At 54.1% G+C, this 14,620-nt stretch overlaps 1 protein-coding gene across 1 annotated transcript; it reads left to right on the top strand.

Annotated features, from left to right (window-relative positions):
• The first annotated feature begins 1,405 nt into the window (after nucleotides 1-1,405).
• On the top strand, nucleotides 1,406-7,678 carry TCF15 (transcription factor 15). The gene is made up of 2 exons (XM_072736175.1): nucleotides 1,406-2,009; nucleotides 7,224-7,678. The coding sequence occupies exons 1-2, from the start codon at nucleotides 1,476-1,478 to the stop codon at nucleotides 7,296-7,298; spliced, it is 609 nt and encodes a 202-aa protein (XP_072592276.1). The 5' UTR covers nucleotides 1,406-1,475; the 3' UTR covers nucleotides 7,299-7,678.
• The last annotated feature ends 6,942 nt before the right edge of the window (nucleotides 7,679-14,620 follow it).

Genomic DNA, 14,620 nt, shown 5'->3' with positions numbered 1-14,620 from the left:
AAAACAAGCCAAAACACCTCTAGAAACCCTTTACCTTCACTCCCTGTGCCCTCTCTACCACATAGATGCATCCAGGTTGAAGAGAAAGTTATTTTTAAGGCCAAGTGATACAGGATGGACCTGGGAAGAGGGCACAGCATGGGGACCCCAGCTTGCCATCAACAGCTCAGTAATTCTTCCCAGGGTCCCTGAGAAGGAGAACATGTCAGACTCAACAACCTAAGGTTTCTGGAAGGAAGGAAGGAAGGAAGGAAGGAAGGAAGGAAGGAAGGAAGGAAGGAAGGAAATGAGGAAAGATAGCTATGCCTCTGTGGGGGGGGGGGGGGGGGGGCATTCCAAGGAGGGAGGAGGGCATGGATTTGGAGACAGAGTGAGATTGTGGAGAGTATAGGAAAGCAATTTGTGTTTTATTGGTGGTGAAGGTTACAGGGACCAGGGGTGATAGTGAAGTCAGATGGGCTGGGGCTAATGCCTCCCCTCACCTTTTGTGAGACTAAAAGCTAAAGCTCTCTCATCTGTAAATTGGGGGTACTCCCCCACAACTTCACCAAGGAGCAGTAAAGATCAGTAAAGTACCCAGCACAATGGCTGGCACACAGTAGGACCTCAACCAAAATGTCCATTCCATGAGAGCAAAGAGTTTGTCACCTCTCTATTCTCAGACCTAAAACCATTCCTGGCATAGCAGGGGCTGAAGAAATATTTGTCAAATGAATACGTGAATGAATGAAGCTACTGGTTTGTGTGTGTGTGTGTGTGTGTGTTTTATTTTGTCTTTTTATTTATTTTTTTTTTTAAGTTTGCTGTTGAGGATGTGACATTGCGGAATCCTTATTCGGAAAGATTACAAGGTTTCTCTAAGTGTTCTCCAGGGCCACCATCACAATGCAGATTCCCGGGCCCCGTTCCAGACCTGCTGAATCAGAATGGGAGGAAGCCGGGAATCTGGCACGCACCAGCCCCCTTCCCCAATTCTCAGACCCTAGAAAGCCGCAGAACCACAGCATCGGAACGTGAGGGTGGGGAAACCCTGCGCTGGTTTCTCTGCAGTCCCCTTCCCAAACGAGGTAACTGAAGTCAAGAGGGCGTCCCTGCGGGCTTAGAGCGAGGACAAGGAGTCCAGATCTGGGCACACCCCACCCGGGCCGCCTGGACCCTCTGGACCCCTCGGCCCCCGCACACACCGGCCCGGCTCGCTCGCCCGGCCCTGGAACCCTCAGGGCGGGCCACTCAGCTCCCGGGCTGCTTTCAAGCTGGGGGACGGGGGCGGCGGGCGCTTCGCCATTGGCCGGGGCGCCAAGGCCGCCTCCCCATTGGCCAGGGCGGCGGCCCCGCCCCCGCCGGGGCGGCCTCGTGATTGGCCCCTCCCCGGCTATAAGGCGGCGGCCGGCGGGGCCGTGGGAGCGCGCGGGAGTGCACGGCGGGGCGCGGCAGACGCCGGGACGCGGCGCACGGAGGGACGCGGCCCCGCGCCCATGGCGTTCGCGCTGCTGCGCCCCGTCGGCGCGCACGTGCTGTACCCGGACGTGCGGCTGCTGAGCGAGGACGAGGAGAACCGCAGCGAGAGCGACGCGTCCGATCAGTCGTTCGGCTGCTGCGAGGGCCTGGAGGCGGCGCGGCGCGGCCCGGGCCCCGGGGGCGGGCGGCGGGCGAGCGGCGGCGGCGGCGGCGGCGGCGCGGGCCCCGTGGTGGTGGTGCGACAGCGGCAGGCGGCCAACGCGCGGGAGCGGGACCGCACGCAGAGCGTGAACACGGCTTTCACGGCGCTGCGCACGCTCATCCCCACCGAGCCGGTGGACCGCAAGCTGTCTAAGATCGAGACGCTGCGCCTGGCGTCCAGCTACATCGCGCACCTGGCCAACGTGCTGCTGCTGGGCGACGCGGCCGACGACGGGCAGCCGTGCTTCCGCGCGGCCGGCAGTGCCAAGAGCGCGGTCCCCGCCGCCCCCGACGGCGGCCGCCAGCCCCGCTCCATCTGCACCTTCTGCCTCAGCAACCAGCGCAAAGGGGTGAGTGCGCGGAGCCTCGAGACCCGAGCCGCGGGGTCAGGGGTCGGCGGGGGACGGGGCCTCCTAGGGAAGCCGAAGAGCAGCAGAGGCGCCGGTGAAGCGAGGGCGAAGCCGCAGGAAGTTCGGCGGGGCTGGGGCGCTCCCAGCCCAGGGTTTGGTGTGCCACGGAGCCACCCGCCCAAAGTCCCCCAGCCAGAAGTGGGGCAGGGGAGCCCAGGGAGCGGAGATTGCTCGCCGGAGCTGTGCTGGGGAAAGAGTGTGAGGAAGTAGTTGGAAAGGCCATCCATCCTCCTATCAAGCGCTTCCCATGCGCGACGTGCGTTCCTCCTCCTTTCTTTTACACTCGCAAGAACTCTCTGGCAGGTACTTGTTCTGCCCGGTGTATCAGTGATGAGGACCTGAGGCTCAGGGGGGTGTGCTCACATGCTCACAGGTGCTCACCAGGGAAGCCAGAACGCACGTTCTTTCCTTTTCTTTCTTTCTTTCTTTTTTTTTTTTTTTTTTTAAGATTTTCTTTATTCATGAGAGACACACGGAGAGAGGCAGAGACACACACAGGCAGGGGGAGAAGCGGCTTCCTCCAAGGAGCCTGATGCAGGACTTGATCCCAGGACCCAGGAATTAAGACCTGAGCCAAAGGCAGATGCTCAACCACTGGGCCACCCAGGTGCTCCCAGAATGCAGGTTCTGTTGCTTGTTGGTCCGCGTTGCCCTGAACTACCCCTACCAGTAAAATAATTGTCCCCCATCCTGAGACTTGACCCAAGGGCAGGAGACTGGGAAGAAAGAGACACATATCCCCAGCTGAAAGTCTGAGGTAGCCAGCTAATGAGCAGTAGGGGTCTCCTACTGCTCCATTAAGAAGATAGTCTCCCCAAAAGGGATGGAGTGTGGGGGCGAGATCACTGTTGAGTCAGCTGGAAGGAGCTGGAGTTGAACTCCTGTGGTGTGTCCCAGATGAGGATGAGAACCAGTCTGGTAGGGTGCGGATGAGGCTGAGTAGCTGCAAAGGTTGCAAGGGGGCTCTCCTGGTTGGAAGCTGGTTCTCCTTCTGCCTCGACCCCAAGGAGCCTGCTTCATCCCCCACCTTTCCCTCTCTGTCCTGGCCTTCTCTTACAGTAAGGAACCTCTTTGGATTGCAGCAGCTGGCATTTATATCTGGAGATAGAGACTGGGAGAGTCCCTGACTGACCTACAGCCTTTTGGAAAGTGAAAGGGCACAGGGGATGACCGTCAGGTCTCTGAGTCCCCTATTCTTTGGTTTTTACAGCTGTCTAGGCCCCCTGCTTCACTCTGTCCTGGGGAAGCCTCTGTGTCCTGGCCTCAGACCACCCTCTTCTGACTCATCAGACTCCCAGCCTGGCCTCTCACCCCCATGGCTGCTTCAGATTCCGAGTCAGTCGTCTTAGGCTCTGTCTGACTCGTATGCTGCCCTTCCCAGCTGCGGGCCCTGGCCAGTGTTCCAGGCGGGGGTGGGGGGTGGGGGCAGGTGGGCCTTCAGGCATCCAGCTTGGGATGTGAAGGCTGGCCTGGCCCTCAACGATAGCCCTCTCACTGCCCTTCACCTGTTCCTTCAGTTCATCCAACCTTATCTTCCCTATGGTCACCTTTTGTTTGCTCTGAGAACATTTCCAGAGAAACAGGTTGTAGGTCTCCACCCACCACGGTCAGGAGCTCCTAGTGCAATGCCAGGGCCAGGGCAGGAGGATGGGGATGAAGACTAGGATACTGCACTCTCATGGCGGGAGGATTGTCAGAGCCCAGAGGAAGCCCCTAGCCAGGGGCTGCATTCCTGACAGATGCTTGGGAACAGAGACAGGCAGATAAGTGGGTAGAGAAAGGTGTTCTAGGAGCAGGGCACCACAAGAGTTGGCATCAGGAAACATGATGTAGAGAAGGAAAGGAGAAGATGGGGAAGGTGGCAGAGCACAGAGGGGATGCAGTCTTGACGGGCACTGATTTCCTGTGCTAAGCACTCTTCACGCATTCTGGTCAAAACCCCTCAGTGGCAGTGGGGGAAAATGGTGCTCTGGTGACCCCCACCTGCTGAGAGATGCTGTCCCTGGTCCAGAGACGCTGTCCATGATGAAGTGAGGGCTCGAACTCAGGCCTGCCCGACTGGGAAGTGGGAAAGGTTATTGGCGGGGAGGGCAGGCAGAGGTGGCGGTGGGGAGCTGTACCTACAGGCCTGGGGAAGTTGTGTCTACCCTGCGCCCCTACCAACAGTGGTGTGGGGGTGGGGCAGGGGGTTCTCTGCTGGTTGCAGCCTGTCCCATGGATCACAGGGACTTAGTCGCCTAGGTCTGGCTCTTTCCCCGCGATCCGTGTACAGGACCAAGAACCTAGCCAAATTTGGCTGCAGAAGCCATGCTCACCCCCACAGGCTCCTCTGGGAGTAGGCGAGGGGGGTGATCCTGGCCAGCTCCGGCCCCTCGAAGACTCAACTGAAAGAAAATTGACTCTCTCATGGAGTAACTGCGGGGGGGCTCCCTTCTGGGCTTGGGGGCCGGAGAGCTCCAAGGCCTGGACTCTACTGCTTTATTCTGAGCCACCACTTCCCTCCCACGCGGCTGGCCTGAGGACAGGTCATCAGGGACCACCAGGCAATCTGTAGTATCTTTCTGTTTGAGGAGGGGTTAAGTGTGGTCCTCTGTGGTAGAAATAGCAGCAAGTGGGAAGGACGCCTGGGTGGCTCAGCAGTTGAGTGTCTGCCTTCAGCTTGGGTCATGATCCCAGGGTCCTGGGATCGAGTCCCACATCAGGCTTCCCACGGGAGCTTGCGTCTCCCTCAGTCTATGTTTCTGCTTCTCTCTCTGTCTCGTGAATCAATAAATAAAATCTTTTAAAAAGAAAGAAAGAGAAAAAGAAAGAAAGAAAGAAAACAGCAAGTGGGAGATGGAAGGGGGATTCTGGTCTCTGCCATTTCCCGCTTTGTCAGCTGGGGGTGGAGTTGGATAGGATCATCTTGTAAGGCACTCCCCAGTTGGTATACACGGCTCAGGAGCAGATGTGGCACAGAGCATGATGTGGCAAGGAGGTACCATTACCTGATGATGCTGATGATAACTCTGTGAACATCTGTGAACGCTGACTATGTGCCTGATGCTACACTAAGGACTTTACCTATGTGAATGCATATAATCCTCCCAGTAACTCCACTTTGCACAGGGGGAGACAGGCTCAGTGGGATGAAGTCACCTGCCTGAGGTCCAACAGGTAGTCCATGGCAAAGCAGGGATCGAAGCCTAGATCTGTCTCACTCAAGCCCAACTCCTAATCATGGTGCCTCTCAGAGCCCGGGCACTGAGTTCCTCGGGGACAGAGAAGCTGGGGCCTAGACGGGGCCCCTTCTAAGTGCTTTTGGCAGTCTGCAGGCCTCTTTCACAGCTGCATCTGAAATAGACTGCACCTTGGGGTGGCAGTAGAATCATTTTGTCCCCATTTCATAGACGAGAACACTGAAGCTTAGGGAAGTGAACAGTCCCAGCATTGGCATGAGAGCAGGGTCTCCTGATGACTGCTAGACTTGGGGAAGAGGTGGCTCCCCCTGTCCCTGATGGCATAGAGTGAAAGAGTGGAAAGCTGGTATTTTATCCTCGACACTACACCCCCTTCCCCCATATCTGTCCCCCCTTCTCAGCCACTCCTGCCAGATTTGTCTAGAAGCCTAAGCCCCAGGCTCTGCTGGGACTGTGGCCTCAGCCCTCAAAATAGCCCTGCCTGTGAATGAACACGTTGTCCCTGGGCCTGGAGAGCCTCGAGGGAGGCTGGGCTCACATCTGGATGGATCTGCCCCAACCTGGGCCCAGGGCGGAGGGGGCAGGGGGCAGAGCTCCCAGATGGTTGGCTATTTCTCTAGATGGCTGAGAAAGATGCCTGTCCTAGCATCTCCTAGCCAGGCTCACTGGGGTGAGTATTTACAGCAGGATTTCAGATACCAGCGTGTCCTGGAAACAAACAGACTGTTGGACGACATGGATTTCTAGCCCAGCTCTTTTACCAACTGGCTGGGTGCCTCTGGGCCAGTCATTCAATGGCTGGAGGCCTCAACAGAGAGGGTGCACTAATGTCTGTGACCTCACTGGCCACAGTGAGGATGATACCCCCATGTTAGACCTCAGAACACTGGTAGGGATGGTCAGGTGACTTCAGGGGCTGCCACCATTAGCTCCTCTTCCAGTGGGCACCACTGATTCAAGCAGCATTAGTTGGCACCTGCTCCATGTCAGGCTTAGGGCTGCACCTGGGACTAAAGAGTGAAGAACATTTCCCTACCACTCCCTCAACTCCCAGCCTGGTGGGGGAACGAAAAGAGACTCCATCTTCCCCTTCTAAGTTTTCTCCTTTTGAAATGTCCCTGGAAGTGCTGGGTAATGGCAGGAATAAAGAAACTTTCCCAGGGAGATGGGGCCAGTGAGCATATTCCTGGCAGAGAGAACACGCTGAATGAAGACAGAGAGACCAGAAATCCTGGTTGATTTCTAGCCTCCCTGCCTTCCTCCCAACCCAATCCAAAGGTTGGTGAGCAAGCCCCTGGGCATACAGTCAGGGAGTGGGGAGGACCCTGGTAGGGTTCATTTGTCTTGCCCTTTAATGTAAAATATTATGATTTTAAATGTGTTTGTTTTTTTAAAGCAACAAGTTACATGGGGAAGAAATGAAAAAGGTAAAAAAAGTAGATAGCATTAAAGAAGAAAAAAAGCCTCCCTCCCACCTATCGTACCTCCTCCTCATGAAATCCCTCTCCTCTGAGGAAACCCATTAGCAATTTCCCACGTGCCCTTCTCTAGACGTCTCAGCACACAGGGACGTCCACTCAGTTCTTGCTTTTGTCCTTAAATGAAGTTATCTCTCCATCATTCCCTACCAGTCCTGAAGAGTCTCTTCGGCCTTCTGCTCTGGAGAACTTTATTGTGTGGCTGTGATTTTTTTTTTTTTTTTTTTTTAGATTTTATCTATTTATTCATGAGAGACACTGAGAGAGAGAGAGGCAGAGACACAGGCAGAGGGAGAAGCAGGCTCCATGCAGGGAGCCCGATGTGGGACTCGATCCCGGGACTCCAGAATCACGCCCTGGGCAGGCGCTTAACCGCTAAGCCACCCTGGCATCCTGTGGCTGTGATTTATTTATCAAGTCCCCTATTGCTGGACACAGAGATTAGTTCCAGTGTTCATGGTGACCTGATTGAACTTTCTCTTTCTTTCCTCTTGCAGGGTGGCCGTCGTGACCTGGGGGGCAGCTGCTTGAAGGTGAGGGGGGTGGCCCCCCTCCGAGTGCCGCGAAGATGAGCCTAGTCCCCTATGGCATTTGTTCCAAGCAGGACCCTGGAGAAGGAGGCCAGAGGTCAGCCACTGGTTGAACAGGGGAGAAGACCCCAGAGCCCAACCCAAACCACTTTCAAGTTGGGACCAGGGGGCAAGGGTCTGGGCCCATGACTGGGCAGGCTCCCTGGGACATCTCCACCGCACCCCAGAGAGCTGTGAGGACCCAGCCAGCCAGCCCCAGCCCTGGCTAGTCAGAGACAAGGCAGAGCTTTTGGAAAAACAAAGACTGTTGGTGACAGAGGATGTGTGCATATCTGTGAATGAGTGTGGGTGTGTGTGTGTGTGTGTTAGAGAGAGAGAGAGAGAGAATTGGTGGGTTTAAAATAAAGTATTTTTAAATAAAAGATGTACCCAGCTGGAAAACAGGGGAAAGGGGAGCTTGAGGGAGGGACTTGGGACATCAGAGGCCCGAGGCAGCCCCTCTCCTAGACTCTACCACAGGTGCTGCCCTGCCCCCTGGAGGCTGTGGGGCTGGGGGAAGGCAGGAGGACCCACCTCAAGAAAAGATAAGCAGACTTCACAGTCGTCTTGAACAGCCGTTAGCTGTCTGGTGCAGTTGGTCAAGAAATCTGAATTTTATTTATTTTTGAGTAAGGAATATATTTATCCACATGGTTCAAACGTGAGAAGGTACAAGAAGAAATATGGTGAAACTTCCCTCCTTTATGTCCTCCAGCCACCAGCTCTCCCTGCAGGCAGCCTCAGCCACCAGATTTTGTAATCTGTCCCATTCCCTATGAATAACCAAACAAATACAGAAACATAAATACAAATATATATGTTAACATATATATATATATATATATATATATATATATATATATATATATGAACTTTCTTCCACTCTTTACACAAACAGTAGCATGTTGTCCTTTCTTTCTGCCCCTTGCATGTCTCTCCCTGATCTAGACTGGCTGTCGTCTTAAGTCGGCACACAAAGGTAAAGGGTAGCCAGCCAGTCCCTTTAGGAGCTGCATATTCCACTTGAACGTCCTGTACCATAACCCGTCCCTTATCTGTGTTTTCACAGACAGGGCTGTGTAGGCACGCCGTTTTGAAATGTGCTAACGAGATATTCTTGCCCCCGTTTTAACTGAGATGATTTGGAGGAGCAGAGAGACCAAGAGGCATGTGGCATGATGATGAGGTGAGGTCCATCCCTAAAGACTTCCCTTGCCCCAGAGATGCCTGGAATGGAGTGCCAGTCCCCAGAGCCCCAGTGGCTCTCCAGCAGGCCTGCGAGGTGAGAGCTGGTGTTTCCCCATCTCATGGATTCAGCCAAGGTGGTGATGGGAACAGCTGGTCCGTGGAGCCAAGTGCACCTGGCTCTCCTGCTGGGACTGCCCCTGTGAGGCCAGGATCAGAGAGGCTCAGGAGGTGGGAGGGAAGGAAAGGCGGAGAGAGGGGCCAGGTGAGGCAGCAGAGCCAGGCAACCACCCTTTCCTCAGGGCCCACTCAGGCCTATTTTAAAAATGTTCTTAACAAACCCTTTTAATTCGCATTTACTGACTGGCGCCAGGCCAGAGTCCATGCTTGTAACCACTCTGCTCTACCACCCTCTGCATTTGGCCTTTTGACTGAGCCTGAAGTGGGGCTGCCCATTTTGCAGATGAACGGATTACTGAGCACACACTCCATGCCAGGTGCTGTGCCAGACACTACAGTGGTGAACCAGACCCACCCTCATCTGCCTCGCAAACAAAAACTGAGGCCCCAGGAGAACAAGGGGGTCAGTCCAGGTTGGAGTGGCTGTAAAACCACCACATTTAACCTCTCTGGTATGCGAAGTGGAGGAAGGAGGGCCCCAAGGGGCTGAGGTCCAGCCTGGCAGCGCTTTCCAAGCACCCTCTACCACGCTTTCCAGTGTTCCAGGGACACTGGGCTTGCCTATCCTGTCCCAGTATAGTCGTGCTTCCCCCTTGGGGAGCTAATTAGGAAAGCACATTGTACTCCCTGTGTCTGACCAGGGCCATGGCCAGGCAGCCCCTGGCAAAGCCGTAGGAAAGGACTGTGACTTCGTCAATGGCAGGAAACCCAGGAGTGGGGACAGAGCAGACACTTGGGTGCTCTGGGCTGGAGGCCCACTGCTGCCAGCAGATTGGCTGGGTGACCCCAGAGAAATTGCTCGACTTCTGCTCTGGGCCTCCCTGGGCCAGTCTCTAACCAGCAAGAATAGCTAGGACAGAATGATCATTATTTGGTTTGCCTGGTTAAAAAGGTTTTAATAGACCATTTATGCACAGGGTGGGTAAGTAATTCAGTACCTTCCTCAGTCTCTTCCCCGAAGGCAATGGCTGGGAACACTTTCCTGTGTGTTCTTCTAGAAGTGCTCTATCCTGATTTCTAGTACTGAGAAAGCACTTACAAGTTTCTTTGCTTATGTTTCTTCCATTGTAAAAAATATAAACGCTGCAAGACCCTAGAAATATCACCCATCCCAAAGACGACCACAGTTAACACTGTTATCCTACAGAGTTTTTGTAAAGCAGACACTTAAACGAGCATTTACAACATGCTAAGCTAAAACTTGCCCCCAAAGTTTAGCTTACATGCAGAAAAGTGTACCTGCCGGGAAGTGCACACAGCCCAACAGGTTTTCACAAGCTGCACACACTTGTGTACCCCGCGTGCAGACCAGGAAGTGCAACAAGAGCTTCGGGGAGCCCTTCTTGCTCTCCTCACACAGGGTTCACAGAGTCCTCAGTTCAAGAGATACAAAAGAGAATAAAGCATCAGTAACGTCACCCTTCCTTCCCAGCCACTCAGTTCCAGGTCTCAGAGGCAATTACTGTAAATCAGGGTCTTGAGGATTCCTGTGGGGACAGTCTCTACATACATAGGCAAGCCACATAAGCGTTGTTTTCTCACATAAGTGGCAGCCTTGTACACATACCATTCTGTACACAAAAAAAATTCCTTACCTCTTGGAAAGCCTTCAGTGTTCAGAGCTACTTCAGACCCGTTCACAGCTGCATAGCACTCTATCCCACGCACTTTGCAGATTATGGGCTTCCTTGAGCTTCGTTCCCAGGTAGTGCGATTAACTCCCAAACCTTGGTGAGGGCTGCAAGGCTGGCCTGACACTTGTGACTCAGAACAGGCATAACCCCAGACCAGTACCTCCGGGGCCCATTTGCCCAACATCCCTGCCCCCAGTGTGCACGCCTCCCACCTTCCGGGCTGTTGGCCCAGCCAGGCTCCCCAAGGCTCCCTGAGAGAGAACCAGCTTGGAGCCAAAGGAGTAACAGGAGCTCACAGAGAAGAAACCAAGGGTTGAGGAGGTGACCAACTTCAGCCAGGCCACCAGGGACCATGAAGGGGAGGCTTAAATTTCAGGTCCCAGTCTCCACCCAAAACGTCTTAGACACTAGAAGCATCAGCGCAGGGGGATCCCTGGGTGGTGCAGCGGTTTAGCGCCTGCCTTTGGCCCAGGGCGTGATCCTGGAGACCCGGGATCGAATCCAACGTCGGGCTCCCGGTGCATGGAGCCTGCTTCTCCCTCTGCCTATGTCTCTGCCTCTCTCTCTCTGTGTGTGTGACTATCATAAATAAATAAAAATTAAAAAAAAAAGGAAGCATCAGCGCAAAAACCATCTCCAAGGCCACCACTTCACAATGAGCTGACTGAGCCAATCCAGAGGAAGCATCCTGCCCCAGTGAATTCCTGGCCCTACTGGACCACCAGGACCCTAGGTCCCCCTTGACACACAGTGCTCTCTTCCCTAATTTCACAGTTGGAAGTGGAAGACCTCAGAGGTCACCCCTGACAGTGAAGGACTCAAAGCCTGGAGAAGGACGGCAGTGGGCCATGGTATGTAGTATTTGGATCTGAGCAGGACTGAGAACACATTGCCCCTTCCTTGAGCCAGTTCTCCACTGCACTAAGCTCCTGTCATTGGCTCAACCCCTTCCAATTTATGAGGTGCCTGTTAGATTAAAGAACACCACAAAACAATTCCAAAATGTGTGGTAGGTTCAGCAGGCTAACTTAGGCACCCGTGTACAGTCACAAGTTACAACGCACTATCGTGAGAACGTTACATAGAGGATTTACAAAAATCTCAATTTATGGAACATGCATGTAAAGTTGAATGTATCTCTTGTTACCGTATGTTTTACCTCATGTGGATATGATCTCAAAAGTTGAGACCTGGATGACAAAATGTAGGACATGACCTTGAACTGGAGCCGGTATTGTAGGGAGATATGCTATAGAAGACAGTTGACAAAATCAGGGTAAGAACAATAGATTGGATAAAAGTACTGCAGCAACGTTACATTTTCTGAATTTGCTAATTCAGCGTGGTAATGTAAGAGGATATCCCTGTGCTTAAGAAATACATCCTGAAGTATTATCGAGGGGTAGAGGAACATGATGTAGGGGACATATTCTGGAATGGTTCAGAAAAAAAAAAAAGTGTGAGCCAGAGAAGGATACAGAAAATGTGGCAAACTGCCCAAACTTGGTGAATCCAGGTAAAGGGTATATTGGAGTTCTCTGCAGCATTTTCACCTCTCTGGATGTTTGGAAGTGATTGCAGAACGGAAAGTTAGAACAAAGTCGAGACTTTGGCCCACAAGGATGTGAGGCCAGCCAAATGGTCTCCTGGCCCCCTCTGACTCGCCCTTCAGCTGCTCCAACTGAAGGTAGAAAATGCCCCCAGTGGACCCAGGCATCATCCCTGCCCATGACTCTCAGGCCCGCATGCCCTTTGGGAGGCTAGGGTGGTCCCAGTCCCCAAGAACTCCTGCCACTGTGATTTATGTCCCTGTGAGCTTCAGCAGCTGTGAGCACAGGTCCTGCCCAGCAGCCTGCAGGGTGGGGGTGGTGGGGGGGGGGTGGTCAGCGTTTGCTTCTCAGCGTGTCTAATCCAGACCAGACTTGCACACCCCACGGGCCTGGGATCAGGCTCCCAGGGGGCCAGGGTCAGAGGGCAGGCCAGCAGGGCCTGGAAACCAGGGAGGCGCTGAGGGTGAACCGGCTGGAAAGCAGGAGCCCTGGCCTGGGCTAGCTTGGCGGCTGCTCCTGTGTGACCTGGGCTGGGTATCTTCCCCTCTCTGGGCCTTGGTTTTCCTCATCTCAGCAGTTGGCTAGTGGTGGACCAAAAGGGTTTTGTAGCTTGACAGATGGGCTTTGTCAGAGGGAAGGCTGGTAGAATTTAGGAGTTGTTTCTTAGTGCCCAGAGCCTCGAAGCTTGGAAAAATGCCTCACTTTTTGAAAGCCTGCTCTGTGCCTGTTCTGGGTCTGTGCACTTTAACATCAATTAATCAATATAGCATACTCAATAATCTGCACTATTATCACCCCACTTTGTAGATAAGAAACGGAGGTACAGGAAGGTTAAAGAATCTACTCAAGGGGCACCCGGGTTGCTCAGTGGTTGAGCGTCTGCCTTTGGCTCAGGTTGTGATCCTGGGGTCCTGGGGTCAAGTCCCACGTTGAGCTCCCCACAGGGAGCCTGCTTCTCTCTCTGCCTGTGTCTCTGCCTCTCTGTGTGTGTCTCTCACAAATAAGTAAAATCTTTAAAAAAATAATCAAGGTCACAGGGAAGCTGGTAAGTGAGTGCATTTGAAGCAGGTGTCCTGGCTGCCCCACATAGCCTCATCAGGTGTGCGTCTGGTCCCATTGGACCCTAAGTGGACCTGGGCTTCCAGAGCAAGACAGAAAAGGGCAGCACACAGCCTAGGTTGTACCCTTACTTTAGGGTGTCCAGAGGAGCCCAGGGCCCAGGCTGTACTGATGAAGTCAGAGTCTGGGGGTGGGTTCCAGAGCCTGCATCTTCCACAGGCTCCCCGGCATTGCAGATGCTCCCAGAACTGGAGAGGCTCAAACACAGACTCCTATAGGCTCTCAGTGGAAGGGCCTCTGAAACTTATCTCCTTGGAGACTTTTAGGTCACCAGTGGGGAAACTGAGGCCCTGGGCAGGCAAGGTGCATCCCCAACGTCATACAATGAGTCAGAAATGAGCCAGAGCCAGATACCATGTGTCCCAGTCACTGTTTTCCTTGCCTGGTGACACATCCCAGAGCAGAGATAAGCATAAGAGGAAGTGACCTTGATAGGGCTCACTTAATCTAGGTTCATCACCCTCGTTTCTCAGTCTAAAAAACCGAGTCCAAGGCCTCCCAGCTAGGTGGTGGCATAGCCATGATGTGAATCCAGAGAGACTGGCTCTGGATCCCATGGTCTGAGCCACGGAGAGGAGGTAAAACTTGTCAGAAGGCATAGGATAGAGTTTGACATCATAGACCAGCTTTGGATGGATCAATCCGTTAGTTAGTCATATGTGTTTGCCCTGCTCTGTGGACCACACAAGGCTCTAAGGATGATCAGAGAATAAGACTGCTGTGGTGCCCACCCTCGTGGAGGCCACAGTCTAAAAAAACAGGCTCTGAGCAAATAACAATGTGACAGGTGCTTCCAAGTCATGGGGTGCCTGTGTGTCTGGGAGAGAGTAGAGGAAACGGGGTGATGCTCTGAGGCCAGAGAAGGCTTTGCCAAGTGTGAGAGGCTCTGCAAAGTCGTCTAGCCCACCCTGCACCAGATGAGCAATGAGGTACCTGTGGGTCCCCAGGGCTCCCCCTGAACATAAGCTGATAATCCCTGACACATCTCCCTGAGCACCCAGAGCAGCACCACCTCTGCGCTGGTGGTTCGAGCCCTTGTAACCCATTTACTGCTCCCCACCCCAGTGAGGCAGGGGCTGTTCTCATTTTCGTGGCTCCCCCAGCTCACACAGGGTCTAACGCCCATCCTCTCATCTCCTTCCTTTCCTGCCCGGGGACTACAGCTGAGGTTTCAAGGCTCTCCCCAGGCCGGGCCAGGGCCTCTGCCTGCCGCACCCTCCGACTGCCAGGGTGCTGCAGCATCCCCAGTGCCATGGGCGGTGCTAGCACAAAGCAGGTGCTCAGCAGATACCTGCCAAAGGACCCAGGGGCATCCCACTGCCTGGCTCTGTCTTCATGCCACACTGCAAGGCCCATTGTACCCATGTCACAGACGGGGCTCAGAAAGAAGCAGTGCTGGCCTGAGGTCACCCAGCTAGGAGTGCAGTTATGCTTCGAACCCAGATCTGTGGTTCATCCCATCTGCAGAAAACCCATGCGGCCTGGAAGCTCAGAAGATACTGGCAAGGAGCCTTTAACCGTAGAGGAGAGCAGGATGGGCCCAGAGCTTAGGGAGGAGGAAAGGCGCTGACCAGCTGGGAACTCCGTGGGAATGTCTCTTGCCCCCCAACCCCACCCCACCCCAGTAGGTCCCCCAGGCAGCAGCCAGGGCAGGGGG

The sequence above is a fragment of the Vulpes vulpes genome, chromosome 14, assembly GCF_048418805.1.
Source record: "Vulpes vulpes isolate BD-2025 chromosome 14, VulVul3, whole genome shotgun sequence".
NCBI lineage: Eukaryota > Metazoa > Chordata > Mammalia > Carnivora > Canidae > Vulpes > Vulpes vulpes.
The sequence above is the reverse complement of the archived record's forward strand: the minus strand, read 5'-3'. Positions and strand labels throughout refer to the sequence as shown.